General features: G+C 44.1%; 1 protein-coding gene across 3 annotated transcripts in view; it reads right to left on the reverse strand.

The window, feature by feature from the left end:
• BBS9 (Bardet-Biedl syndrome 9) overlaps positions 1-27,350 on the reverse strand; it is a 339,648-nt gene that overhangs the window by 167,999 nt on the left and 144,299 nt on the right. For all 3 annotated transcript variants that reach the window (XM_069084284.1, XM_069084282.1, XM_069084283.1), the window contains 4 exons: positions 26,992-27,132; positions 24,077-24,172; positions 17,983-18,155; positions 11,191-11,343 (listed from right to left, as the gene is read on the reverse strand). In XM_069084284.1, the coding sequence (XP_068940385.1) occupies positions 11,191-11,343; positions 17,983-18,155; positions 24,077-24,172; positions 26,992-27,132 (563 nt within the window). The remainder of the gene's footprint in view (positions 1-11,190; positions 11,344-17,982; positions 18,156-24,076; positions 24,173-26,991; positions 27,133-27,350) is intronic.

A 27,350-nucleotide genomic window follows, 5' to 3' on the forward strand; every position in this document is an offset into this window, starting at 1 on the left:
ACCCCAACAGAGAGCAGGGCACACTGCAGGAAACCTCCCTGCAGTTCTAGGTCTCCTTCATAGGCATGTGTGGAGCCCCACTGGCAGCCACGGTGGTTGTGTGTCAAAAGAGAGAAGAAGGCACAGTAGACATTACCGAGAAAGGCAGAGCCAAGATGGTGGATCAGTGGCAACAAGCCAGCTGAACTCTCCCAACATTCCCCTCCAAACAATTTTAAAGTAATTCCTCAAGCAGCAGAGCCAACAAAAGGTCAGAATAAGACACTTTTCCAGCTAAGATAACTTGGGAGATTGGCAGGAGGGGTCAGTGACACTGGGGCCAACCCACAGCACATGTGGCGGCAGCAGCTTCAGAAGCTCTCAGCTCAGAGATGATAAATGGGGTAGACAACTGGTCAGGGAGAGATTACAGGAAACCCACTCCTGGCACTGTGAGCGGCTGCCATTGACTGGAAACTCTATTGCTCAACATGCGCTTCTGGGTGGCAATTCCAGGGAGGTGAGGAACACTGGTGGTTGGTCACATGGGAGCAGGGACCCAGGTCACAGCTCCAGGGCTGAGAGGAGCACTATGGATCAAGGGCACTTCTTGGGTAAAGCCCAGGGTGCAAAGCAGGAGAACAGTGACTACCCCTCTCCTAGGAGCATGACACCTTGGAAGCACTGAAAATGTGCAAGATCCCCAGAACTAGTTATGAAAACAGCAGCACGAAAAAGCCTGAAGCTTGGCACAGCGCTCCCCAGCCCGAGATGAACAAAGCCCAACTTTAACATAAATTCAAGGTCAAGAAAAACGAGGCTGGAAAAAACAAACAACAACACAAAGAACGACCGTGAGAAGACCAAAAATAAATTCAGAAAACAACAGTGCAAAAACAACTATGACAAAGCCTCAAAGAAAAATGCTCATTAGATCCGAACCCAACAAGAATCTGAAATAGTCAAAGAAAGAGATAAGAGTGATGGAGGAAAAATTGGAGAAAGAGATGAGAGTGACTCAAGAAAATTATGAAAAGAGAGTGAACAGCTTAGTAAAAGGCATCAAAAAAATACTTAAGAAAATAACACCTTAAAAAACAAAATGGGTCTAATGGTATAAGCATAAAAACTCACTGAACAAAAGACCTCCTTAAAAAGTAGAATTAGTTAAATGGAAAAGGAGATACAAAAGCTTATTGAAGAAAATGATTTCTTAAAAATTAGAATTGGGCAAGTAAAAGCTAATAAATCCACAAGACACCAAAAAAAAAAAAAACCAATAAAACAAAGTCAAAAGAAGGAAAAAAATAGAAGAAAATGTTAAATATCTCATCCGAAAAAAAAAAACAACCAATCTGGAAAATAGATCAAGGGCAGATAATATAAGAATTATTGGACTATCTGAAAGTTATGATGAGAAAAATAGCTTAGACATCATATTTCAAGAAATTATAAAGGAAAAGTGCCCTCATATCTTATATCCAGAGCGTAAAATAAAAATGGAAAGAATCTACCAATCATTTCCTGAAAGAGATCACAAAACAAAAACTCCCAGGAATATTACAGCCAAAAGGAGAAAATATTGCAAGCAGCACAAAGAAACCATTTGAATATCATGGAGGCACAGTCAGAATCACACAAGATTTAGCAGTTTCCATATGAAAGAAACATAGAGCTTGAAATATGATATTCCGAAAGACAAAGGAGCTAGGATTAAAACTAAGAATAATCTACCCAGGAAAACTGAGTATAATCCTTCAGGGGGGGAAAATGGATACTTAATGAAACAGAGGACTTTCAAGCAATTCTGAAGAAAATACCAGAACTGAACAGAAAATCTGACATTGAAACACAAGACTCAAAAGAAGCATAAAAAGGTAAGCATGAAAGAGTAATCATAAAGGGTTCAATAAAGTTAAACTGTTTACATTCCTATATGGAAGATGATACATGTAACTCCTAAGAACTTTAGCATCATTAGGGCAATTAAAAAGATGTTTACACAGACAGAGGACATGGGTGTGAGTCAATTCTGTTGGGATGTTCTCCAAAAAAATGAAGGGGTAAGACAGAGGGATGCACTGGGAGGGGGAAGGGAGAGGTGGGATAAATAGGGAGGTTTTTCTCACAAAAGAGGCACACAAGGAAGAGCTTTTACAGAAGAAAGGAAAATGGGGGGGGGGTGGCAATGCTGGGATGTAACTCTCATCAGAATTAGGTCAAAGAGGGAAGAATGTATAGAGACACTCAGTTGAGTACAGAAATCTATCTTATCCAACAGGGAAACAGAAGAAAGAGATAAAAGAAAGCAAGGGGATGAGGGTCAGAGAGTTGGAGGGGGGGGGTAGAGGGGAAGGAGATGGATGATTAAAAAAAGAGGGGAGACTAAGGGAGGCAGTGGTCAGAAGCCACACAGGTTTTTAAGGAGGGACAGGATAAAAAAGAGACAAAGATAAACAGAAGAAAATGGGATAAATAAATACACAGCTAATAATCATAACTGGGAAGTTAATTCCCATAAAAGGGAAGCAGATAGAAAAACAGATGAGAAAGCAGAATCTAACAATATGTTGCTTACAAGAGACACACTTGCAACAAAAAGACACAGAGAGAATTGAAATAAAAGGCTGGAATAGAAGTTACCGTGCTTCAGCTGAAGCCAAAAAGGCAAGGGTAGCAATCATGATCACAGGCAAAGCCAAAGAAGACCTAAGTAAAAGAAATCATCAGGGAAACTACCTTTTGCTGAAAAGGTGCCACAGACAATGAAGTAGTATCAAAAAAGTTTACAGCAAGTTTCTCTGAAAAAGGCCTCATTTCTCAAGTATATAGGGAACTGAGTCAAATTTACAAAAATAAGAGCCATTCCCAATTGATAAATGGTCAAAGAATATGAAAAGGCAGTTTTCAGCAGAAGAAATCAAAGCTATTTATAACCATATAAAAATGTTCTAAATCACTACTGTTTAAAGAAATACAAACTAAAACGGCTCTGAGGTACCATCTCACACCAATCAGAAATTATAAATTCTGGAGGGGATGAGGAGAAATACGTACACTAACATAGCATTAGTGGAGGTACAAAGGGGTGCAACCATCTGGAGAACCGTTCTGAACCAATGCCCAAAGGGCAATCAAACTATGCAGACCTTTGGTCCAACAATACAGCTGCTAGGTCTGTATCCCAAAGAAAAAGGGAAAGAACTGTTGTGTATGATAGTATTTATAGCAGCCCTTTGTGATGGTAAGCAATTGGAAATTGAGGAGACCAATCGGGCAATGGCTGAACAAGTTATAGTCTATGATTGTGATGGAGTACTCTCGTGCTGTGGTAAATGACACGGTAGGTGGTTTCGGGGAAAAACATGGCAAGACCAACATGAACTGATGGAAAACGAAGTAAGTAGAACCAGGAGATCACTGTGTACATTAACAGCAAGGTTGTAATGAGGATCAGCTGGGAAAGATTCGGCTATTCTGATCAATACAATAATCGAAGACAATTCCACATGACTTGTGATGAAAAACTGCTATCCACCTCCAAAACTCTGAGTGCAAATTAAAGTATAATTTTCTTGCTTTATTTTTACTTTTTTTGCAATATGACTTTTTTTTATAAGCAATTGGGGTTAAGTAACTTGCTCAAGGTTACACGGCCAGTTATATCTGGGTGTGGTGCTAAGTATCAGAGCCTGGATTCGATCCCAGGTCGTCCTGACTCTGGGGCCAGTGCTCTTACTCACTGTGCCACCTGGCCGCCCCTGCAATATGATTAATATGGAAATATGTTTTGTATAATTTCACATGTATAATTAAATTTGTGTCAATCTGCTTGCTTTCTTATTGGGTGGGAAGGAGGGAACTTGGAACTCAAAATATGAAAAGAAACAAATGTTAAAATAAGTAATAAATTTTGAAAACATACAAAAGAAATACAGACTGTCTACACATATTAACTTAATTGCTGGTACCCTTAGTTTTATGTCTTTGGCCAAACACCAGAAAGTCTATACCCCACTAAAGGAATTCAACCCCATCTTAATGACATCCTTGTGCTAAATGAAACCAGAAGAGGAGAAGTTGTAGCCATGTGGAAGAAGAAACCAATGACGTCGTTAGCAGCAGGGCTTCAGCTTTGGTGCCACAGACTCCATGAAGACTTCCTGGATCCAGCAACTGTCAGTATCCCTTTTTTCCAACATTAATGTTTACCTGTGCATATCCTCTCTCCCTCAGTGGACCAGAAGTCCTTGAAGCAGAGAATCTCATCTTTTTCCTATTAATCTCCACAACCACACCAGGCACAAATAAATATCTGCTGAATTGAGCTGAATTTCACAAGGCCGTCTGACTTTGCTGGGTTAATAATACACAATAATCAGACACATTCAAAGTGAACAGACTAGCGCATCAGTAAAATTTGCTTGTGTGCAATCCATTAACACTAATCTGCCACAAAAGACCAAGAAAAGAAGTTCTCTAAGAACCCCAGGTAATTCCTCCAAACTGCATCAGTGAATACACTAATCCTACACATGGCTTCCATATGAAGGTCAGTCCAGCAGGCCAGGGGTCAGAGGACCAGGGTTCAAATCCTGGCTCTATGTGACCTTGGGCAAATCCTTTTCAAACCTTGCTCGAACTCTGTCTCTACACTAAGCTCTCATGTTTCAGAATTTGTGAGGAGACTAAAGAGGCCCAAGCTTTCCAGCGGGTCTAGATGTCCTGTGTATGGCTATCCAGAATACTTTCTTCAAGACGTGACTCAGAAGACACTGAGCTTGGCAAGAACAGAAGCACAAAATGAAAATGGCCGGTTAAGTGGCTGGGATTTATCTCAGGATCAGCCATCTGCCTGCAGTCATAGCGCTGGCTGGGGAGGGTAAAGGTCAGAATCAGCGTGAGATTATAAAGATAAAAATGACAAGAAGACACTGGATGCCATTCACTATAACAGCTCCAGCTACTTAAACAAGCTGGCATCTTTTTTTAAAAAAAGTAAACTAATGAAAGTAAGAACAATGCTTCTGATTATCACCATTTTCTAGAGAAATTTAACCAATGGAAAAGATTTGTTATAATGGGTAGGACAAAAAAAAAAAAAAAAGAGCCCAGAAACCACTTGAATCCAGTATGGCTCTTCGGTGACATTGACAGCTACTAAAAATGTGGGCTTAGCCAACCGTTCAGGGAAGAGGAGAAAGAATGAAGAGAACCAGGTGCCTTCCAGGTCTAAATCCCATGAGGAAATGCACAACTCACCTACCCAGGACTCAGCTGCCTCGTTACATCATATATTTAGAACACAACCAGGAACCAAAAGTTATAAAACAAGCAGCTCCAAAGTAAGTATGACAAATGCCACCAGGAGAAGTCACAGGGTTAACTCACAGGCCACACCCTCGGGCCCTCCCCAGGTTCTGTTCTCTCTTACTTTACGCAGAGTACTAACCAGCCTGGTCCCTAAGCCTGAAGCAGATTAGGAGACGGTGGGAGGCAAGTGACCACCTGTCACATCTGACTCAGCCTCCTCCTTTTACAGATGAGGAAACTGAGGTCCTGAGGGCTAACATGCCCAGTCACAGGGAAGGCTAGTGGCAGAAGCCAGACCAGAACTGAGGTCCCCAAAGTTCCAAGCTGGCTCTTGCTACAGAATCACTTTTTTATAGATTAAACATGGAGGTGAACAACAAAGAGACACCAAGTGGAATAGCTGTGCCGACCTTCATCTCACCCAATCAATCAATATTCACTGAACCAGGCCCTGGGGGCAAGGAGACAAGGATGGAACAATCCCTACATTTTAATGGGGCAGGCGACCAGTACATAAACGCGACCAGTACATAAATATGCATAAATAAAAGTAATAAATGCAAATCTACACAAATCAGTCCGACAGAAGGCAATTTGGGAAGAACCCTTGCAGTTGGGGGGAGATCAGGAATGGCACAGCAGGGAAAAGACGGCGCCATCTGCCTCGTCATCATCGGACACACATTAGATCCAATGCCTCCATCCACCGTGAATCTAACGGCAGGAAAGCACATCATGAGGACATTCTGGGATTCCTCTACCTTTCTTGCCTCCAATAAGGAATCAATTTAACAAGTGCTATGGTTCTCCCTCTCCTGCAGAAGCCACACCTTCTCTTCTTCCCCTACTACACGTCCTGTTCTTGTAACATAGGATCAGTCTCCCTCTCCTCCAAGCCATCCTCCTCCTCAGTGCCACATGGTCAATCTTCTGGAAACAGAAGTGGACTGTGGGGCGGCAGAGGTTGAGGGTTCAATGATCTTAGCTGGTGTCATCTCCCTTGCTCAAAACCTTTCAGTGGTTCCTGGTCGAAGTTAACCACTACCACGTTCAAGCCAGACTTCTCAAATTCCTCTACAATATAACTCCAGCCTTGCCCCCACCTCTCATTTCCTATATTCACACCAAGCTGAACCAATCACCATCCTCAATAGATGTGTGTGCGTGTGTGTGTGTGTGCGCACATGCCCTGTGAACTTTCCCCTCTCTCTATGTCTGCCTGATTCATGGCCTGGAGTGTGCTTCCTCTCCATCTCCAATCGGCTGGGATTTTACCCATCCTTCAAGGCTCAGCTCCAACACAACTTTCTTCACGATGCTTTCCTTCATCCCCCCATCCCCACTGTGCCCCAGTCTCCACCTCCAATCCTCACACTCCCACCTCTGAGACACTGAGCTCTGAAGGGTGAGCATCTGCCTATCTTGTCTGGAACTTGACCCACCACATCAATTCCCAGCCTTCTCCATGCTGACGCCTCTCTCATGTCTCCCTCGCTTATTGGCATGCACAGGTGCGCACGCACACACACACACGTACACATTCACACACATACACATTCACACATGTACACACTCATACACAACGCACACATGCACACACTCACACATGTACACACTCATACACAATACATGCACACTCACATACAACACACATACACATTCACACATGTACACACTCATACACAACGCATGCATGCACACTCATACAATACACATGCACACACATACACGTTCACATATGTACATACTCATACACAATGCACACACTCACATACAACACGCACACATGCACACACACACCGTTTCCAACTCTAAGCATAGTAATTTAGACAACACTACCATACCAAGAAATAGCATGTTCATCAGCTACCCTATGACTAAGCCCCACTGCCCTGGCTTCTTGGTCCAGAACACTCCTCTTTGGCCATCACTCCCCCCCCACCTCCATTTCTTGTCTTTCCCTATTACGAACGTAAGCTCTTGGAGGGCAGGGACTGTCCTGCTTGCTTGAATTTCTACCTCTAAAGCTTAACCCAGTGCCCAGCATGTAGTAAATGCTTGTCATTCATTCTCTCCTTCTCCTCTGTGAATATCTCGTACTGTACAAACCAACAAAAGCCCTCCTGTTATTTGGTCTAGAAATAGGAAGGGCCACGACTTCTCCAACCTAAAGCCCTTCCTACTTTTGCCTGTAGGAAAGTGATGGAACAAATGCCAGTGGTGGAGTGGTGATCACCCTAGGGAAACACCTTCTTCCCAGCAAGGGAAGCACCTTCTCCACGTCCTCCACGGTCCAGATCTCTGAGACGGAGCCTGACTCTTCCAGGAGGAATGGGATGGAATACCGATCCAAAGCATGGTTTAGCATCTCTTCCTTGTTCAAGATTCCTATGGCTGTTACCTCAGACTTTCTTGGGGCAGAGTCACTCACAGGGCACGGGGCACCACGGCAGTGTGGGCATCTCTCCAAGCGAGAAATGAAGTTGTTTCTGCCAGATGTGAGCCCAGACTGCACAGCATAATAAGGGCACTGGCATTTTTTCTTCAGTAGTACCTTTGCTACGTCACTCAGTCTGTTCTGCCTCATGGTGCTGTGACGGGTCCTGGTCTACTCCCTCACTAGTGGGAGCCAAGAGTGAAGGGGCTGGTTCTTAAGCATCTACGTATCCTCCACAGCATCTAGGATGGGATCTAGTGCTACGTAACGAACACTCAGCCCCTATTTGTTTAACTGACTGAATTAAATTTAGCACCATCAGCACAAATTAGGACAATGAATATAATCAATGATGTATACTTTGATTCTGGTACTCTTTCAAGATTCCAGAAAACCCGCTGATACCTTGGAATGGAGAGCCCTGTCAAAGGAGGAGGGTTTGCTCAAGGATGGTTACAAGGAGGTAACAACTGGTGGCAGTGCCCAGGGGAGCAAGGAGAGTCCCCATTGCCCCTCAAGACTATCCAGAGGGATGAGATAAATGGCAACCAGGGTCTAAGCAGCAAGTCAGACCCAGCACCTTAGAAACAAGAAGGAGATTTTTTTTTTGGCCAGGGGAGGTTTTGTTTTTATTTTTTAAACAGATCTCAGATTTCATCAATGTTGGGGGCTTGTGATGAGAAATGTTCTGTGCAAGCAGAAATAAGAACCTTCTACTTTCAGGGCTTTGAGAATGACCAGTGGCAGTGGAGCTGACCCTCTGCCAGGTGACTGGTCCCAGGTCCCCCAGACTGTATTTTCCAGAAGCAGGATGTCCTGATTCAGAGGCCTGCTCTCTATCCAAGGCACCACATCGCTTCTCAATGTCGTGTTATATAATATGGCTAATATTACAGAGAAATGAATATTCCACAAGTTCAATCACCTTTCCCCAAATATAGCTACATGATAAAAATTTTAAAAGTCTCTTGACTCCAAAAGTCATTGTTTCCTTTAAAAGGGGGGGGGGGGCAGGGGAAGAGTTTCATAATTTTCTATTCTTACACATTATTATGTTACCAAAAAATAAAAAATGCGGGCATTTGGGGATTGGAAGGGCCCTCCTTTGTGACCCCCATATGGGGTCGTGACCCTCAGTTTAATAAGTGCTAAAGGGGTTATGAGTGGAAAAAGTCTAAGAAACTCCTGGTCTAGAATGTCATAGGGCTATGAAAACCTTGTCTCTACCTCATCCTTATAAATGGTCACCTAGCCTTTCTTGAAGCCCTCCAGGGAAAGAGAGACTACCACAACCTGGGGAAACCCTCTGTGCTTGGAGACAACTCTCCATCTCAGGAAATGTTCTGTTCACTCAGTGGGAACACATCTATGACCTCTGCCCACTACGTCTCCTCCTTCTGCCACCACGGGCCAAGCAGAACTGGCCTGGTCACTGAGACATCTCATGTTCCCCCCCACACTCCTCTCTTTCCCAGGCTGTACAATTCTGTTAGGCGAGGGAAAAAATAAACTCCAGCAGGCTGGACTGGCTCTATAATTTAACAGATATTCTCATAAAGAACCTGAAACATATTAGGAATTCACACTTCAAACAGTTTGCAAAATTCATGGGTTTTTTTCCTAAATTAATTTTGTATATTGCTTTAATATCCCAAGTATATGACTAAAAAGATGAGGTTTCTGCCTTTTTTCATTTGTGATTTTGAAACTACTACATATTAAAGACAAACATAAAATTCACGACCTTCATTCAGCCATTTCCCAAATGACAGGCCTCCCCCTTAGTTTCTGCTACAACAAAAAATGCTACTAGAAATATTTGTTTTCACACACAAGTAAAGTACGGTTTAGTACCTTTTCCTCCTTCTTTGATTTCTTTGGGGCAGAGACCTAGGGGTGACAGTGTTGAATCAAAGTATGTGCTCAGCTTAGAAACCTACTGGGCACAGTTCCAAATCACTTTCCAGAATGGCCACACCAATTCACAGCACTGCTAAATGGTTTGTTAATGGCCCCATTTCCCCACAGCCCATCCCAATATTTGTCATTTTTCAAGGTAGGAGAGAGAGAAAATAAATGCTTGTTAACTGAAAAAAAATTATAAGACACAAATAATGAACTTATAATGTGTTAATGATATGAAAGGAAACCTGACCGAATAAAAAACTGAAAATGAAAAGTCAAAGAGAAACTCATTCTTCATGGAACCTGTGATCTCACTGATGTGAATAATCTAGATATCCTGGAGTCAATTTCTCATCAAATTCCACTAAAAATATAACTTATACTGTGGATGAATCAGAAGACATGTAGGAGTAAGGACAAGATCCAGCAGTTCCTTCAGAAAAGACCATTACCTATGCCTGACGTGGGGGCCGTGAAAGCCTTTAAGGAGCCCCAGTTACCGCTAAACTGAGGACAGGAGTGACCAGCCAGGACCTAAAACACCAATATGCACACAGCCCCTGGCCATCCTGAGCTCCTCTATGCAGGGGCTTATGAGGCTTCTTCACAGAGCCGGCTCCAGAAGGGAGAGGCAAGGAAGAGAAGAGTTCTGATTTCTCCTTTCCTTCCACCGTCAGAGACTCATATTCCTCACTGGGTCACAGGGTTCTGAGATTAGAGAACTTGCTTGACCGACTCTCAATTACCAGACCAGGTGCACTGGTGACATTGCACCTTTTAGGAACTTACTTAGACAACATGATTGCAACTGTTATACTAGCCAAGAAAAAGCCTGGAATCAATAAGGCCTAAAAATTGTTATCGTGATAAATGTAAAAAGAGACAGACTGCCACTTTTTGGTAATTAGAAATTTTGCTGCAGTCCTTCAGTCTGTCTGGTATCATATGGTTTAAACGTACATTCTGGGTAAGCAAACAAAAATTACATTTTATGGCTATGACAAAATACTTACCTTTAATAGAGATGGTGACGTGTTGTTTGCCTGGGACATGCAGGCAGACGTACATAATAAAAGCACCAATTAGTTCCCCGAATGAGAAGCATCACAAGAAGCACAGTCTGGGCTTTCTGATCTCTTACCCCATTCTTGAGGCCCCCTCCCCTCCCAACTGCATGTCACCAGCAAACCTGATAACCAGGCCATCACTTACTTCAATCACATCATTCATGAAAATGGTGACCAAGATAGAGCTCTATGACCCTCACCTGGAGACCTCAAAAAGCGGGAGAAAGACAGGAATGAACCAAGGAAGGTGCAGCACCTATGTCTCCATAAAGTTAAACACTGGGCAAAGATAAAATCCAGGGTTTGGATTTCATACGGATGATTCTAAGAGCAAGATGGTGGTCGCGATGATGGGAAGACACAAAAATGTTTCTGAATTCCAGCCAGGGAAAGATGTTCCTGACCCTAGAGGACTAGGCTCAGCAAACTCCCATGCTGAATGCCAACACTTCCAGCATCCTGGGAAAAGACAATGGCCACTGTACTGACCTGCTTGTACGTGCCATCCAACAAGGTGTCCAGATGCTGGAGAGGGGCGGGTGTCTTATCTTTGAATCTGGTCAGCAGACGTCGTTCGATGGCTCGGAATTGGATGGCTCTTTCAGATAACAGCTCTTCAACTTTCTCTCCCTTCAATCGGAGCTATAATTAAAAATTTCAATTAGCTGACCAATAAAGACCCTTTGGGATACCAGACATGTTTAGGATCAAAAATGGAGGTAGCCTAGCAGCCCACTAATGGAGTTCATGTCCAACACAGAGCAGGTGCTGCATAAACACTTCTGATTGACTCTGAGATCCATTTTTCTTCTTTTAAACCATTTCTCTTAGTAGCAATAAGATACTATTGAAAATTAAAGTAATCAAGGCAATATATCGAAATTAAAAGATTTCCAAAGTGAGGTTGCTATTATTTCACAAAGCAAATACAATAGCATGAATCCCCCCCCCAATTTGAAGCGTACCATAAATATATATGTATACATAATGTGTGTAGACAATTGCTGAAAATGCTCATGTTTTTAAGAATTAATATCCTGAATGTATACAACAGCATGTCTACAGACATTTATGAATGCAATTGAAAATTGAAAAATCTATTTCATGCTTTAACTAACACCTGTGTGACAACATAGGGGAAATACACATACCTTCTCTCTACAAATTATCCTATCAGCAAAATGAAAATGATTTGTCATATATAAAGTCATATCATAATAAACTAGGAGAGAGTAAAGGACTCTATTTATCACAGCTAGAAAGTGAATGAATTTGTAACTACCAGCATCATAGAGAGTATTATAAAAGATAATGCTGTTATATAAAAATACAAAGCTTTCGTACAAATAAAGTCAACCTAGCTTAAGTGAGAAGAAAAGACAAATGACTAGGGAAGGATCCATGAGAGTGAAGAGGAAGTAAGAAAATCAGGCACGCTTAGCTGACTACCTAAGGAGCTGTGACTTGTAAAGTTTAAGTTAAACTTTCAAACTAAAAATTTGAAAAAAAGATTAATTCCACAAAAAAAAAAGGTAGAAAATTGTTCATTTTGACCCAGAACCCAACTACTTGTTTCATCCTCCAAAGAGGTTATGGACAGTTAGAAATGAATGATCTTTTTTGTTCCTGGGATTTCGTGTGTGTAGGGAATTTTCAGGATGGAAACTCCTTCTACCAATGTGATTTACACAGTACTAGACCCTGGGTAAATCCCTTAATCCTGTTTACCTCAGTTTCCTCATCTGTAAAATGAGCTGGAGAGAAAAATGGCAAATCACTCTAGGATATTTGCCAAGAAAATCCCAAATGGGGTTATGAAGAGTTGGACATGATTGAATCAAGTGACCAACAATAAAAGACAGATCCATTAGGAAAGAAAATATTACAAGATCAATGGTTTGAAACTAGGAAGGATCTTAAGGACCACTATCTAGTCCAATATCTTCATTTCACAAATGATAAAAGTAGGGCCCAAAGGATCCCTCAGACAGTATGAAGCATTCAGCATTCCAACCCAGGCCCTTTGACTCCAAATCCAGCATTCCCACTACACCACACTGCCTCATGCCATCTTGAATTTAACATATTCAAAATAAATGCATGATCTTCCCTGCAAAATGCCTTTATCTACGAACTTGTCCACATTCTGAGTAAGGACTCTATTTGTGTCCCAGTTCAGGAACTGTGAAATCATCTTTGATGTTTTTACACTTTATATCTAATTAATTACCAAACACAATCAATTCTTACCTCAAAACTCCCTTGTCTCACCTTCTAAGTCACCTTTCTCTGCTCAGCTACCTCGCTACACTGCAGATAAAGTACCCAGTACCATACCAACCTCCCAGCCCTTTTCCTGCTCTCTTGTCCATCTTACACACCTGCTGATTAATTGATCTGCTACAACAGTCTTCCTACAACACCACTTTCATCATTACATCCTTTGTCTTCAACAACTCCAAGGGATCAGTATTAGCTACTATACCAATTTCAAACCTCTTCATACATCAACAAACCCACGGTTCATAACACACACACACACACACACACACACACACACACACACACACACATGGGAAAAATCACTAATGAAAAAGCAAAATACTTGAAGAAAGAGAACCTGCTTCAGAAAGCATTTTATAGGTGAAACTTGGAAAAGGGCAGCATCATGCTTGGAATTAACAAGATCCACCAATGTTTCTGTCAAAATCCAGTTTCATCAGGGACAACAGTGAAACTGAGGCATCTGGACACCATTATCTCAGTGTCCCATGTTCTACACAAGGGAAAGGCAATGACCCTCAATATTACATGCTTACTATGTACCTGGGTAACACTGTACATAAGAAGGCCAGAACAACTACAGCCAGGGTGTGATGGGCTCGACATGTCAAACAATGATTCCCATGCTCACTCTTCTCATCTTGGTAAGATAATCTTGGTGAGAATGGCCTGTGAGCAGTGTCCTGATGGTGTCTGTGATGACGCTATGAGAAGATTCCTGCAGAGGATTTTCTACAGCAGACCACAACTGACTGAGGTATAAGGTGGACAAGTCATACCAAGCATCTCTCTCCACAAAGTAGATTCTGGCCTTAAGGGTTCTTCTCTGCCACTGCATGACAGACACCACCTCGGAGATAATCTCATCCCACCACCCACTGATCACCAACATCAAGTGAGACACAAAGCAGGTTCACGTACTCCACTGCTGAAGCATCTGACAGTGTTGGGAGTGTGCCCTGCCCAAAGCCCAGAGAGAAAAGGCATTTGCCAACAACAGGCATTGAAAGTCTGCCAAGTAAGCGGCCCATAGAGCAAGGACAAGTGAATGGAGAAGGCCTACTGACCAGAGTATGACATACAGCTGCACAGACAGGCATCTCAAATACATATCGCTGACTGGCAATTGAGATGAGCAAGCCCCTGGACCCAGAGCGAGGTGGCACAGTGGGTAGAGGGTCAGATTTTCAGTCAGAAAAACTCATCTTCCTGAGTTCAAATCCAGTCTCAGATAGTGAGCGGCTGTGTGACTGGGGGAAAATCTCTTCACCTGTTTGCCTCAGTTTCCTTATCTGTAAAAGGAGCTGGAGAATAAAATAGCAAACCACTCTGGTGTCTTTGCCAAGAAAACCCCAAATAGGGTCAGGAAGAGCCAGACATGACTGGAACTACTGAACAATGACAGCAGCAAATGTTTAGCCCAGAAAAGAAACAAAACCACACAGTGGGGTACACGATGGCCATGTTCAAGCACCTGCTGGGGGGTACCAGGCAGAAGAAGGGCTGGACTTGTTCTGTCTGGCCCCCAGTGGCAGAACGGGGAGCAAGGCATGGGAATGCACAACAGTGTGTTATTGGACAGAAACATTTCCATCTCTCTTAGTACAAAGTCAGAGAAGACAGCTCTGTACCATTCCCTGAGGCTGCCATTCTCCAGGTTCCCAAAAGGCTTTCAGTCTGGAGGAGCTTAGAGGGCAGCAAAACAACTCTAAGGAAATCATTTATGAACCGAGATGATGCACCTCCATAATTCATCAACCCAGCAACTTTATGGAAATGCAACAACTGCAAAACGCAGCCAAGAGGCGGGAAAGCTGAACGACAGAAAGAGGCGCTCACTTCTCATAAAAAGCAGTAAAGACAGAAATCTTTCCATTTCAATAACTCCCAGAGCTGACTAAATGGTATTAGCAGAATGTGAGGTTGCCCAACAGCAAATAAAGAAATGGGTCTTGTAGGGTGTGTGTGTGTCTGTGTTTGTGCATGTGTGTATGTATGTACACATGTGTGTGTCTGTGTGTACTGGAGAGATGGGGGCTGTCATTAAGAGGGAGAAAGGGACAACGGTGTGCTTTAATCTAGCTTAACTGTGCACGAATATTTTCTTTCCACATATACACAGAACATAAGAGGAAGTACATTCAGGCAAACAAGATGGGTGCATTGTGGATGAAGTCCCCTTGGCCAAATGAAGGCTGTGAGCCTTTCCCGAGGAGGATGCTGGAAACAGTAGGCAGCCTGACTTGCTAATCTGAGAGCTCCGTAAGGGTAGATCCTAGGGGCAGAAATGCCCTCCTCCAGAGCCATTTGTAGGGCTCACCCACTGGGAGGGAGGCAATTAATGAGAAGTTTTTATTGTTAATAAAAAGTCTGAATAACAGAACCGTTTGAAGAAATATAGTCATCCGACTACAATACCATGAAACAGAACATGCCAAGTCACAGTGGATACCCGGCTGCTGTCTGACCATGAACAAGTCTCCAGGACTCTCAGTTTCCCAGACACAGGCTAGACTAAATCACAAATCTGCATGGGTAGAGGGAATTTCCACCTTATACCAAAGAAATCACTGGTTCATCCTCACAAGAGGAAAATGAATGAAAAAATGTAATTTACAATAGGTCATTATTTATAGATTATGTATCATACATATCAGACTGCTTTAACATGAAAAAATTCAGATACCCCTAAACTGAAAAGCCTTTGGCATAAAAATATACTTATCTTTGCAGAATTTTCCTTCCTCATAAGACCTTGAAAAGTCAAAGAAAACATTATTTCAAGTTCTTTATTCTCTGAGGATCTGATGCTATACAGAATTATGTATTTATTCTGAACATAAATTCTTATACTAATTCTGAATGCCTGAGGACTAAATAAGAGAAACTGGACTGAAACTTCACTTGAATGGTCACTAGCTACTGGATTCTGGGGAGATTAACTTAGTGCCACCTTTTGGCCAAATCCCAACCAAAGATGTGCACACTTAGCCGATCATCCAAAGAGTAAGCACTGGTAACAAGTCAAGCCCTATCCAAGGCAACAAGTACAAAAAGACAAAAGGAGACAGCCCCTGCCCTCAAAGGGTTTCTACTGAAGATAGAGGAGAGGATGGCCCAATCCAAGGCCATTTTTATCTCAAATGGTTTAATATTAATATATTTGTTGAGATTTGAAACTGATTCTAATTCATGCACCATAAATATTGCCCTTAAATTCAGAATATATTTATAAGGCATAAAAACTTAGGTTAACAAAACTGATTATTTTTTGAATATATAAAATGTGTGCATAAAGTAACATGACTGATTTTACACGCACACACACACACATCTACAAAAAAGCATACCACAAAGTAGCCACCTAGGCAGCCAAGACATCCTGTGCAACACTAACATTCAACAAATCCCATTTGGGAACTGCCCTTGAAACCACTTACAACCCAGGAGGAAAATTCATCTCTTCCCTTTTTTAATTCTATCTTGCTTTCCTCAAAACAGCATTAAACCTGTCTGATTTCTCCACTGCTCACCAGATGTCAATCATAAAGTGTCTACTACATACCAAGCGTTGATCTGTTCAGTGGGGACACAAAAAGAGGAAGACAGTCCCAGCCCTAGAGGAGCTTACAGTCCAGGGGAGGAAACAACAAACACACACATACAAAAAGACAAATGGATACAGATATGTCTTTATCTATATATACAACAGGAGATAATGAACAGAGTGCGCAGAGGAAAGGCTGGGGAAAGGCTCCTGTGGAAGATGGGATTTTGGCTGGGAGGCAGAGATGAGGAGGGAGAATATTCCGGGCACAGGAGAGAGGCAGAGAGAATGTTGGGGGCTGGGAAGGGGAAGGTCTTGTCCGGGACCAGTCAGGAGCTAGGGTCACTGATTCAAGAGTATGCGTTGGGGAGGGAGATGTGGGAAGACTGGAAAGAGAGAAGGGGGCTAGCTATGGAGGACTTTAATGCAGAGCAGTGGGTTTTTATAGGATACCAGAGGTGGACCTCTGGTTCCAAAGGAATTTGAGGCCGTCCCCAAAACGAAATCCATATTCCTCAGGACATGACAACTGCCTTTTGAAAGTATTTGATGCTCTGAGGGCAAAGCCAAAAGAAGAATTTTAAACACTGGAAGCCTGTTTGGTACAGCCCACCATGGTGACTACTTTGAGGAATTAATTACCACACATAACTTCTGGTCTGTTTATCCAAAAATATCAGGCACATTTCCTCTTGTCCAGGGGTCCTTAACCTGGAGTCCACTTATTTTAGACAGATTTCAAGTTATTAGCTTAGAGGGGCAGCTAAGTAAATAGAGCACCTGCCCTGGAGTCAGGAGGACCTGAGTTCAAATCTGGCCTCAGACACTTGTGACACTAGCCATGTGATCTTGGGCAAGTCACAACCCCAATTTCTTTGCCTTCCCCCCTCCAAGAAAAAAAGTTATTAGCTTAGAGCCCTATGCTAAAAAGGCCAGGCAGGACTTGAAGAAATCTCCCTATAGACCAATTGACTTACTTGCTTCCATGCCCAATCCTGCTGAGTTAATTTTCAGTCATGTCTGACTCTCCATGATTCCACCTGGAGTTTACTGGGTTTTACTGGAGTTTACTAGAGGGGTTTGGCATTTCTTTCTTTCATTTAATAGATAAAGAAATCAAGGCGAACAAGGTTAAGTGGCTTGCCCAGGGTCACACAGCTAGTAAGTGTCTGAGGCTGGATTTGAATTCAGGAAGAGGAGTCCTGACTCTAGGCTCGGGCTCTATGCACTCTGGTGCTCCCCAGCTGCCCCTCTAGTTCCCATTTGCTCTAGTCTTCTCATAAACTGGGTCACTAGTCATAGGGAGATCAGAGAGGACGCCATGGAAGGATCAGCACAAACACTCCACTCCTTCTGGAAAGGCAGCTCAAGGCAGGGCCTGCTGAAGACGCAGGGAGGCGGATGGGCATTCACGCACAACAGAAGACGTTATCGTCAGACTCACGACTTACCTCAAAGTGCTGGTCGATCAGGTCGAAGTACTCTTGTAGAGGGACACACCCCGAGAAAGAGCAGGTGAAGTCCTTGATTCCCTGCTTTTCAAAGTGCTCCTGGAGGCGCAGAGTGAGCTCCTTGGTGATGAGCCAGAGGTCCTCAAACTGCTCGCTCTGGACGCGGTATCGTTCTGCCCAAAGAGCCGAGAGGAGAGAGATGCCGTCAGTCACTGGCTGCCGGCTGGAGTCTGGGGACAGCACTAGAGAGGCCAGAGTTTCCCCAGCCTGCAGAGGTGAGAGGTTCCCCCAAACACCCCCAATTCCACCGACTTTATGTAAAATGTCAGCCTCCTCCACACAGCCCGGCTCCCAAAGGTGGCAGTCCCAGAAGCTGCAGAGGCCGAGGTGCAGACCCGTGGAAATGCTCTAAGGAATGAAACCCTCCGGGGACAACTGGGGTCGATAAAAGCACGTGGCATCGAATGATCACGGGCCACATGCTTCCCTCAACTCAGCCACCGCCTCAATGTGGCCGCACGGCCAAATTTAGAAGCTGGAGCCCGAGAGTGAGGACAGAGAGCATCCAGGTCACATGCATCTGTTAGAGAGGGACCAAAAGGGAAAGGAAACAGTCTCTTAGCCTCATCACACCATCACAGAGCAGTCTGGGGAGTCAGTCAGGAGGACCTAAAATCCCAGCTTCAGACTCTTTCTAGCTGTGTGACCCTGGGCAAGTCACTTCACTCTTTTTGCCTCAGTCTGTAAAATGAGCTGGAGAAGGAAATGGCAAACCACTCCAGTATCTCTGCCAAGGAAATCCCAAACGGGGTCACAAAGAGTCAGAAACAAATAAAGAGTTATAAATGTCAGCCATTAGAGTATTAGAACAAATGAATTGGAGATTTCATGTTGGGAATGCACAGGCCCAAGAGAAATATTTTCTGAGTGAATGACCCTTTGAAATAACTGCCAGCTGTCTCCCATCAAGCCGGGGCCACAACAAACTGACATGCTCTCAGTGTCCTGACTCTCCTTACAGGGCAGGAGCTGACAGGACAGAAACACTTTCCATGGGATACTCAATCGGAGAAGCAGGAGGGATCATCTCTTCCTAGTAATATCTGTATCCATGGAGGCCTAGCACCTCCTATGTTCTGGGCACTCGGAATATCTGCTGAATTTATTAATTAAATCTGAGAAATGGGAGTAAATGCATCCTCTTGGCAAGTATTCTCTAACCTCTGTAAAATGTGCCATTCAACATACTGACTTCCCAACCCTGGAGCCTAATGGTACTTGTAAAAATGGAGTAAAGTACTCATCCGAAGGAGCAGGGGCCTTCACTGACCGTCCAATGCCATCTATGATAGCTTTTAGCAAACTGTTACAATACTCACCAACGCCTAGTGACATTTCTTTTGACTCTCGTTCACAGCCAGCCCTTTCCATTCCCATAGCCACCATCTTGTTCTGTCCTTGTCACCCCATCTGCCACTGCAACAGTCCCTAACTGGTCTTCATTCCACTCTCTTCACTGGTGCCAGATCAAATGGGAATGCTACCCATGTTCATTCTTCCTCAGCTCAAAAAAGCAAATGAAGCCTGCATGAGTCTATTCTTCCTCAGGCTTAAATTAACATCACAAATTAGTTCAAATGGCCCTTCTCTGGCACAGTCTTGAGGCTCCAGTGGCCCACCTCAGGAGGCAGCACAAAATGAGCATCATACACTGGGCATGGTCCGATGAGACCATGTGCAGGAGGGCTGGCACTACCCTCATTCTGGATGCTACGCCTCTCCACCTTGCTTTTGTGCTTTGCCCAAGTCACACTCACTTTGGGCTGGAAGTCCACTGAAATCCCTAGATCCTTTTCATGCAAATGGTAGGGTGTATGTCCCTACCTAATTCTATTTCTTAAATCCGAGAAGAGGATCTCACATTGTTCTCCACTAAACTTCATTATACAACCTTCGGGTCAGGTCTGTGGCCCCTTGAGACCTGCTGACTTTGTCATCCGTCATGCCCAAGGTTCAGGCCATCAGCACATTTGATCAGCACATCAGCTGTGCCTTTACCCAAATCATTTTTAAAGAAGAGGGCAACAGAGAGATGTGTGAGACGCCCCACTCCAGACCTCTGCTCCCAGAATGTGCTCTGCCTATCCCTTCAAGGGGACATTTCTTCTCTAATTAATTTAACCAATTCCCAACCCACCTAAATATAACAACCTCTCCTTAGCCCATATGTCTCACCAGTCAGTCAGCAAGAACTGAATAAGTGTTTACCACGTGATAGGTACTGTCCTAAGGCCTGGGTCACAAAGGCAAAAGCACGGTTCCTTTCCTCCAGGAGCCCACAACATGCAAGGAGATGCCGGGCACACACAATGTGAATAAAGAATAAGCTTGGGGGAAGGCCCAAGCAGCTGGAAGGACGAGGAAGGCCTGGCCTCTCACAAAAGGTAAAACCTGGCTTGGGCTGAGTCTTGAAGTTAAGCCAGGAAAGCTAAGAGGGGAAGAGTGAGGCCGGGATGGCCTTCAGGAATGGGCATGAATGCACGGAACCAGGAGAGGGGCCGCCATGTGTGAGGAGCTGGAAGTAGGCTGTGACCACGATACTTCACAGTGCATGGAAGAATTAAATGGATAAAGATGGAAAAAGGAGGAAAGGGCCTTAAACGCCAAACAGGGGGCTTTACATTTGATCCTGGAGGTGGCAGGAAGCCACTGGGGATTACTGGGGGGCAAGGGTGTGAACACAAAAGGTCCCATGAGGTGCTTTGATAGTTATGAGTCTAGCACCCTCGGCATGACCTGCTCCTGGATGAAGCTAGGCTCCTACTGTATACCTACTGGGTACCTCGCAGCAGCTCACGCCCAAAGGTCCAAAACTGAACTCGTCATCTTGAAAACCAAAAGCCAACTGATCCCTCCTCTAGCCTTCCCTCTCTCTGCCATTGGCATCACCATCCCCATTACTCAAAATGAACATTCAGAATGACACCTAAAAGTCCCATTTCCTTTTCCTTCTCGTTGAATCATTCAGCATTTCTTAACAACTGGATCCCAACAAAATCTACTTTCCATTCTCACTACCACAATCTTAATATAAAAACTCTCATATACTATTCATATAAAGTCGTAAGTATTAATGTTGTATTAAAGAAAAAGCCCTCATTGTGTCTCCACCAGGCCGCTTACTTATTGTGGGACAGCTAATCCCCCTTGTTCCAAAGCGCCCTAAACAGCAGCCCTCCCCTTCCCCCAAACCATGCATCCCTCCCTACTGCCTGACAAAGGAAGGCCTTCCTGCTCTTGCTGCTTGTGGCCCTCCACAACTGGGCGCCATCTCACTTTTCCAAGCCAACTACACAATGTCACTCTCTCTACACTAGGGGTCAGGCAAGGCTGGGGCAGCTCTCCATGGAGCACCCCCAATCTACCAGCCGGGTCACCGTGCACAGCCCAAGAGGCAAGGAGGGTTTTCTGGGATATTAGGGCTGTTCTTCAAGGACTGAGTGAGGTTCTCTGGGATCACCACGGCCCCTTTTCTTCTCGATGCCCACTAACCATGCCTTCCATAAAATGTTCTTCAATTTCACAAGTCTTCCCTTTTGGAGAAGCCCCGGCATTTGCCTTCTCGAGGCCCAGCAGCCCTGCTCCCATCATCCATGTGCTTCCAAAGGTCACTCCCGGGGCCCCAAAGGTCCCATCAGCCAGCTGTTCTATCACTGGGGAGGAGACTGATGAGGCCCAGTGACCTGGCCTAACCAGAGTGGAGAGAAGCTCCTTGATCTGGGCTATCGGCAACTTCCCGGCCATTCTTATTCTCTGCACTCTCACAATCGTCCTTGTTAGCAGAGAAAATGGAAACCAAATTAGACTGAGAGGTGCCGCCTTTCCTCTCCTATCATTAACTTTGCCCACCTGTCAGCCCCAGACCCTGACAGGCCTCTCCTTCCTCAGACTCTCATCTTTTGCCCAACGGAGCTTTAAACACAGACACACCCCTCCCACATATACATACACACACATCGCACACACGTGCCGCACACATACCTAGCACACACCTCACCCCATGCCCTGGCCTCCTGCCACATCTGGTCATTTCTGCTCCCCAGCACCCCTTCTGTTCATCTTGTCCCTTCCCTCACTCAGCCTGCACACAGCCACCCCTGAGTGCAGGCCCTTTTGCTCCAGTGACTGCACAGCCCCCACACCAGTCTGCTTGCCTCTGGTCTCTTCCCCACTCCATTCGGTCCTCCACTCAGCTGCCAAAGTGATCTTCCCAAAGCACCCTTCATTCAATCAGCTGCAGCGAATTCTTATCCCTTGAGGACTAAAGATCAACTCCTCTGTTTGGCATTCAAGGCTCTCCACGACCTGGCCCAAGTTAAGTGGCCATCTCCCTGTCCTCCCACAGGACCCTCTCTCGCCCATCCCGGACACGTCCCTTAACTTGTCGACTTCAGACTCCTCCAACATGAAATGACTCTGGATTGATATTCTATAGTTTGGAGGAAGGACTTTTCCTGAGGCAGAAACGGGTCTATTAGAAAGTTTCTGTAAAACTCAATTTTATTCTTAGAAGAAGAGACAGAAATTGACCAAGAGAAAACCCAAGTCAGCCTCACTGCCTGTGGCCCCTTGTTGCTGCTGGGTCATTTTTAATCCTGTCCAACTCTTTGTGACCCTACCTGAGGTTTTCTTGGCAAAGATACTAGAGAGGTTTGCCATTTCCTTCTCTAGCTCAATTTCCAGATAAGGAAACTGAGGTCAACAGGGTTAAGTGACTTGCCCAGAGTCACAAAGCTAGAATCTGAAGCAAAGATGAGCCTTCCTGACTCCAGGCCTAGCACTCCATCCACTGTGCCCCCTGGCTGCTCACTTCCAATGGCCCCACATACAGGACAACAAATTCTTTAAAAATGATGCCAGGCCTGGAACATGTGAGAAGATTAGGGCGGCTCCCCTGGATAAGGTGACTGTATGGAGGCAGCGTTGCTTCTTTAAAGCGGGGTGCCTTCTCATCCTTCAGCTTGATCACCAACACTAAAGCTCTATTGGGGTATCCTAAGCATATGGGGTAAATGAATTTTAGTCACTCATGGAATGTTCCACATGTCTGGATGGCTGGTCCAATGTAGACCATGTCCAAGGAAACACAAATGTCCTAGGAATCATTTTAATTTGCCTTTATCCCACTAAAATAAAATAATACGTATAATTCAGTCCAATAATTTCCATCCATACAAGGTACAAATTATTTTTCTCTTTGCTTTCTTCACTCTCAGGTAAAGATCTTGTAGAAAGCATTACCAAGTGAAATAAAGCACACAGATGGGATCAAAAAGCAACCTTGCCCCATTTTTTAAAAAGTTTTCAACAGAGCATTTAGTGGGGCCCAAAGGATCCCATCATCCCAAAGAGCATGAAAATGGCAGAAAACAAGGAAGCACCGTGGGAAGGATGAGACATAAAAGGAACAGAGCCAACATGGCATTCACCAAACTCCCTGGGAGCCCAGCGAGTCTCTTTCTGGGAACCATATGCAGTCTCAGCAGATAGATGGGACAGGATAGAATGTGGCCTCTCTAAGGGGCTGGAACACTTGGAAATCACTGAATACCATGGCACATTTTCCCCACCTTTGAGCTCTGTAGGGACTGGGCTCTATCAAAGGTTCTCCCCCTCACTCTCTAGTGGACTCAGAGCTGGAAAACTAGAGATGAATGAATAAATGAGCAATTATTAAGCACTAACTAGGTACCAATATTAAGGACACAGTTGCAAAAGCAACAAGGACCCCTGTCCTCAAGGAGCTTCCAATTCCATTCCACTTGAAGGAGACATCGAATGGAGGAGGGGGATGGCCAGGGAGGGCATTCTGCCTATCCACACTTTCCTTCTGAAGATGAGGAAACTGAGGTCAGTTGTCTTGCCAGGGTCACACACAAAGTCAACAACAGATCTAGGATATGACTCCACAGCTTCTTGTTCCAGTCACCACGTTTTCTAAGATACTACGCTCCCTCCTCTAGACCACCTTTTCCCATCAATTATCCACAAAACATGTCAGACTCCAATAGCAACAACAATAATCTTTACTTACGGGAGGTCTTAGATGCAAGGAGAGTGACTCGGGAGCCGGTAATGAAGCGAAAACCAAGCACATTGACCTGATCGTCATCAGACTGACTAGCAAAACCTAGAAGGAAAAGAAGGCGTGGAGAGGCATTTTAAGGCTGGCTAAAGCCAAGTCAAAAATGGAAAAGCTGTCTCGTCTTCTGCTGCTCTTTCAGGAGAGCTTGGTGCTTCTCAAGCTGGTCTTCTTTTGTGTGTTCTATGAAATTCCCCCTGAGGTATCAGTGGCTGCCCATTCTAATTTCTAGTTTCCAGCAGAAAGCAAGCTCTTGCAGGCAAGAATTGTGCCCATTTCTTCCCTTTATCCCCACCCACCAGTATAGTCGGAATCCCGGGCACACAGGTGTAATACATAAATGAATAGTGACACGTAAGACGTACATATTGAATTGAGCTGCATTTCTTACAGAAGGTTCTCTTCACTGATCTCATTCCTCTAACATTTTCTGCCTAAATCAGGTTGACTAATGTTGTCTTTATCCTCATGGCTGAGAAAGGCTATCTTTAGGAACAGGCATCCCTGGAATGGATCTGACCCTAGGCAGAAAGGCTGTCCTTAAGACTGAAGACCAAAGTCTCTCCACATCAGCAGGGAACTAAGGAGACATGAAGGTAAATACACCTTGTACTCAGCTGAAACTTCTAGAATTTTAATTGGGTGATTTTCATTGGGTATTATTGAACTGGGCCAACACAATTTTTCAAATCAACCGACTTCCATATCCATTCATGTAAACACTGAAAGAAAGACCATAGGGAGCTCCAGGTTTTACAGGCACCAGGCAAATATTTGGTGTGGTATTTCTAATTCTTTGTTCATCAATTTTAAATATGAAAATAAACCCCTTCATAATTGACATGCCAAGAACTCTCAGGAAAGAGCTTCTAGACGGTAAAGGAATAAAGTTAAATCATTTCTCCGGCTTTTGTCTTCCTCTAGAAAGTGGGAAGCCCTTCACCTCCTTACTAGTGCTTAATTGGTTTAATTTAACTTTCTAAACACATTTCAAGTTAGACCACACCAAGAAGTTCGTCAGTCACTATTACCCTAATTAGTCCATCAATTTACTGGATCACTTCAGATTCACCTACAGTGAACCCCAAGAGCTCTCTGGCTGCTGACAGCAAGGATCCCTCTGTTCAGGACCTCTGGCCCTGTCTAACCTCGGAGCGGTTGGCACACTGGATTTTTCTCACAGTCATATACTATAAGCAGTTATAGCCCCATAAATACGGAAACTTCAGAGGTCTTGACTGACACTCTGCTCGGGAGATGCACATGCACATGTTTTTGCTAATCAAGTCAAGCACCATCCCCAACAAAGTTGGCTGGGTGGCATACGTGCAAGTCTGGAGAGAATGGGTCAGATCTCTCCAGGCTTTGTACTGACTAAGCAGTCAGGAGGCTTCAGTTTGACCTAAAATTCTCTGCAAACAATGGGTCATCAAAGCTTTCCTTAATATATCAGGTGGGCTCAACTTGAAAGATGAGGCCTATTCTGCAACATTACCACCCTCTTCAAGGGCAGGTATTTTGGATCCACCATACACTGGATCTCATCCCTGTAAAACAGAATTATCAAGCCTCCAGGAACAAGTCACTTGGCCAAAGCGAATCATCTGAGCGTCCAACAAATTCCAACATCTCATTCAACTTAATTTCCAACTCTACTTCCAGGGGAAGGCAATGACTGGCTGTACGAGAGACTCATTAATGATAAATGACAAATATAAAGGACAGCCATCACTCTTTCAAATCAATTCTACAGACTTACCTTTGGTAAAGAGTTCAAATTTGGCTCAAGTTATCAGAAAAGAAAGCTTTGAAAAGCAAATCAAGCAAACACAAACACTTCCTCTTTCCCCCAAAAGAAACCACCGTTCAAAAATAAAACCTTCTCGATGGACGGTGCTAAGTTTGGAGAGAAAGTTAATGTGTTTTTTTTTAATAAGAACTATGAAAACACCTTCCAAAACAATCAAAACTGAAGTTTAAGTCCTCTTCAGCAGCTAATTACACAAATCTTGACTTACCACAGTATTTCTAAAACCTTGGAGGGAAGCACACCTTGCATCTGGAATCCTACCCACAAATGCCAGGATGAGGCTGTGTCTCAGAGGCAGCAAGGCTGACTTTATTAAAGGGGCATATGAAGGTCGATGACCATCCCCCCAAAAGCAGATACGTGTGTGGCTTGGGAATGGGGGCTGTTCCAGCTCCTTGTCATTTGGTCAAAGGTGCCCCAGCATGAGCTGTGTGAGTAGCTGGGTAAGAGGAGCCAGCAACTCGTGGGCTCTGCCAGACTCCCCCTTGCTCCCAGACCAAGGCTGAGCATCCCAGAGCTGTCCCAGTCCTCGGGGGGAAGCACCAGCAGACAACGGAGGCCAAAGAACGAACATGTTCCTGTTCCAGATGCTGGAAGCACCAGCACGCCCGAGAGCACCTATTTATAGGATTACTCACCTGGGGCACAAGGGTATACTTAGAAAGGGGCTTTATTTTATGTACCTACAATAAAGATGAATAATAAATATTTACATTCCAGGCAAAGCAATCTTGCCATCTCAAAAGACACATCTGATGTTTTCATTTTTGACTGGTGAAGCAAAATAATGATTAAAATATTTTGAATCAAACTTAAAAGCCACATGTTATTACTTTGTTGATGTAAGCTACACCTTTGACCAGGCAAAATGAAGGGGGGTGGGGGGAAATCCTTGAGAAATTCCTCTGTGCTGACTTGGTGATTATCTTATAATTACCCCATCATTACTCACTGATGGGGGGAGTCCATTTGAAATGTCTAACATTTCTGATGTGACACACACGCACACACACACACACACACACACACGCACGCGTGCACGATTCCAAAGGCCTACCTGGGAAGAGGTTGAGAAGGCTGATAGGAGGTTTATTCGTATCGATCGTGAGTTTGTGACTCGCTGTTTTCGAAGGCTGATGGGGCAAGCATATTAATTTCAGCGGCAGTCTGAACTTACACTGGACAACTCGAGTGATACCTGAAATATCAGGAAAAAAAAGAAGCCTAGGGTGGCAGATTCCTGAGTATAAAGCAATGTTTTTCCAGGGCCCCAGAGCTCTAAGACACAGAACGTTTTTGTCCTATTCACTTTGCAGACTTGATGCCAGAATGTTTAGCTGGAAATCTTCAGCCTGACCGTGGCTTAGCACTGACTATACTAAGGCCATCAAAGTCCAGAAGAAAACAACCATCCGC

This window comes from Petaurus breviceps, unplaced genomic scaffold (assembly GCF_028583685.1).
Source record: "Petaurus breviceps papuanus isolate PSGF00001 unplaced genomic scaffold, PetGlider_PUasm1.0 174, whole genome shotgun sequence".
NCBI lineage: Eukaryota > Metazoa > Chordata > Mammalia > Diprotodontia > Petauridae > Petaurus > Petaurus breviceps.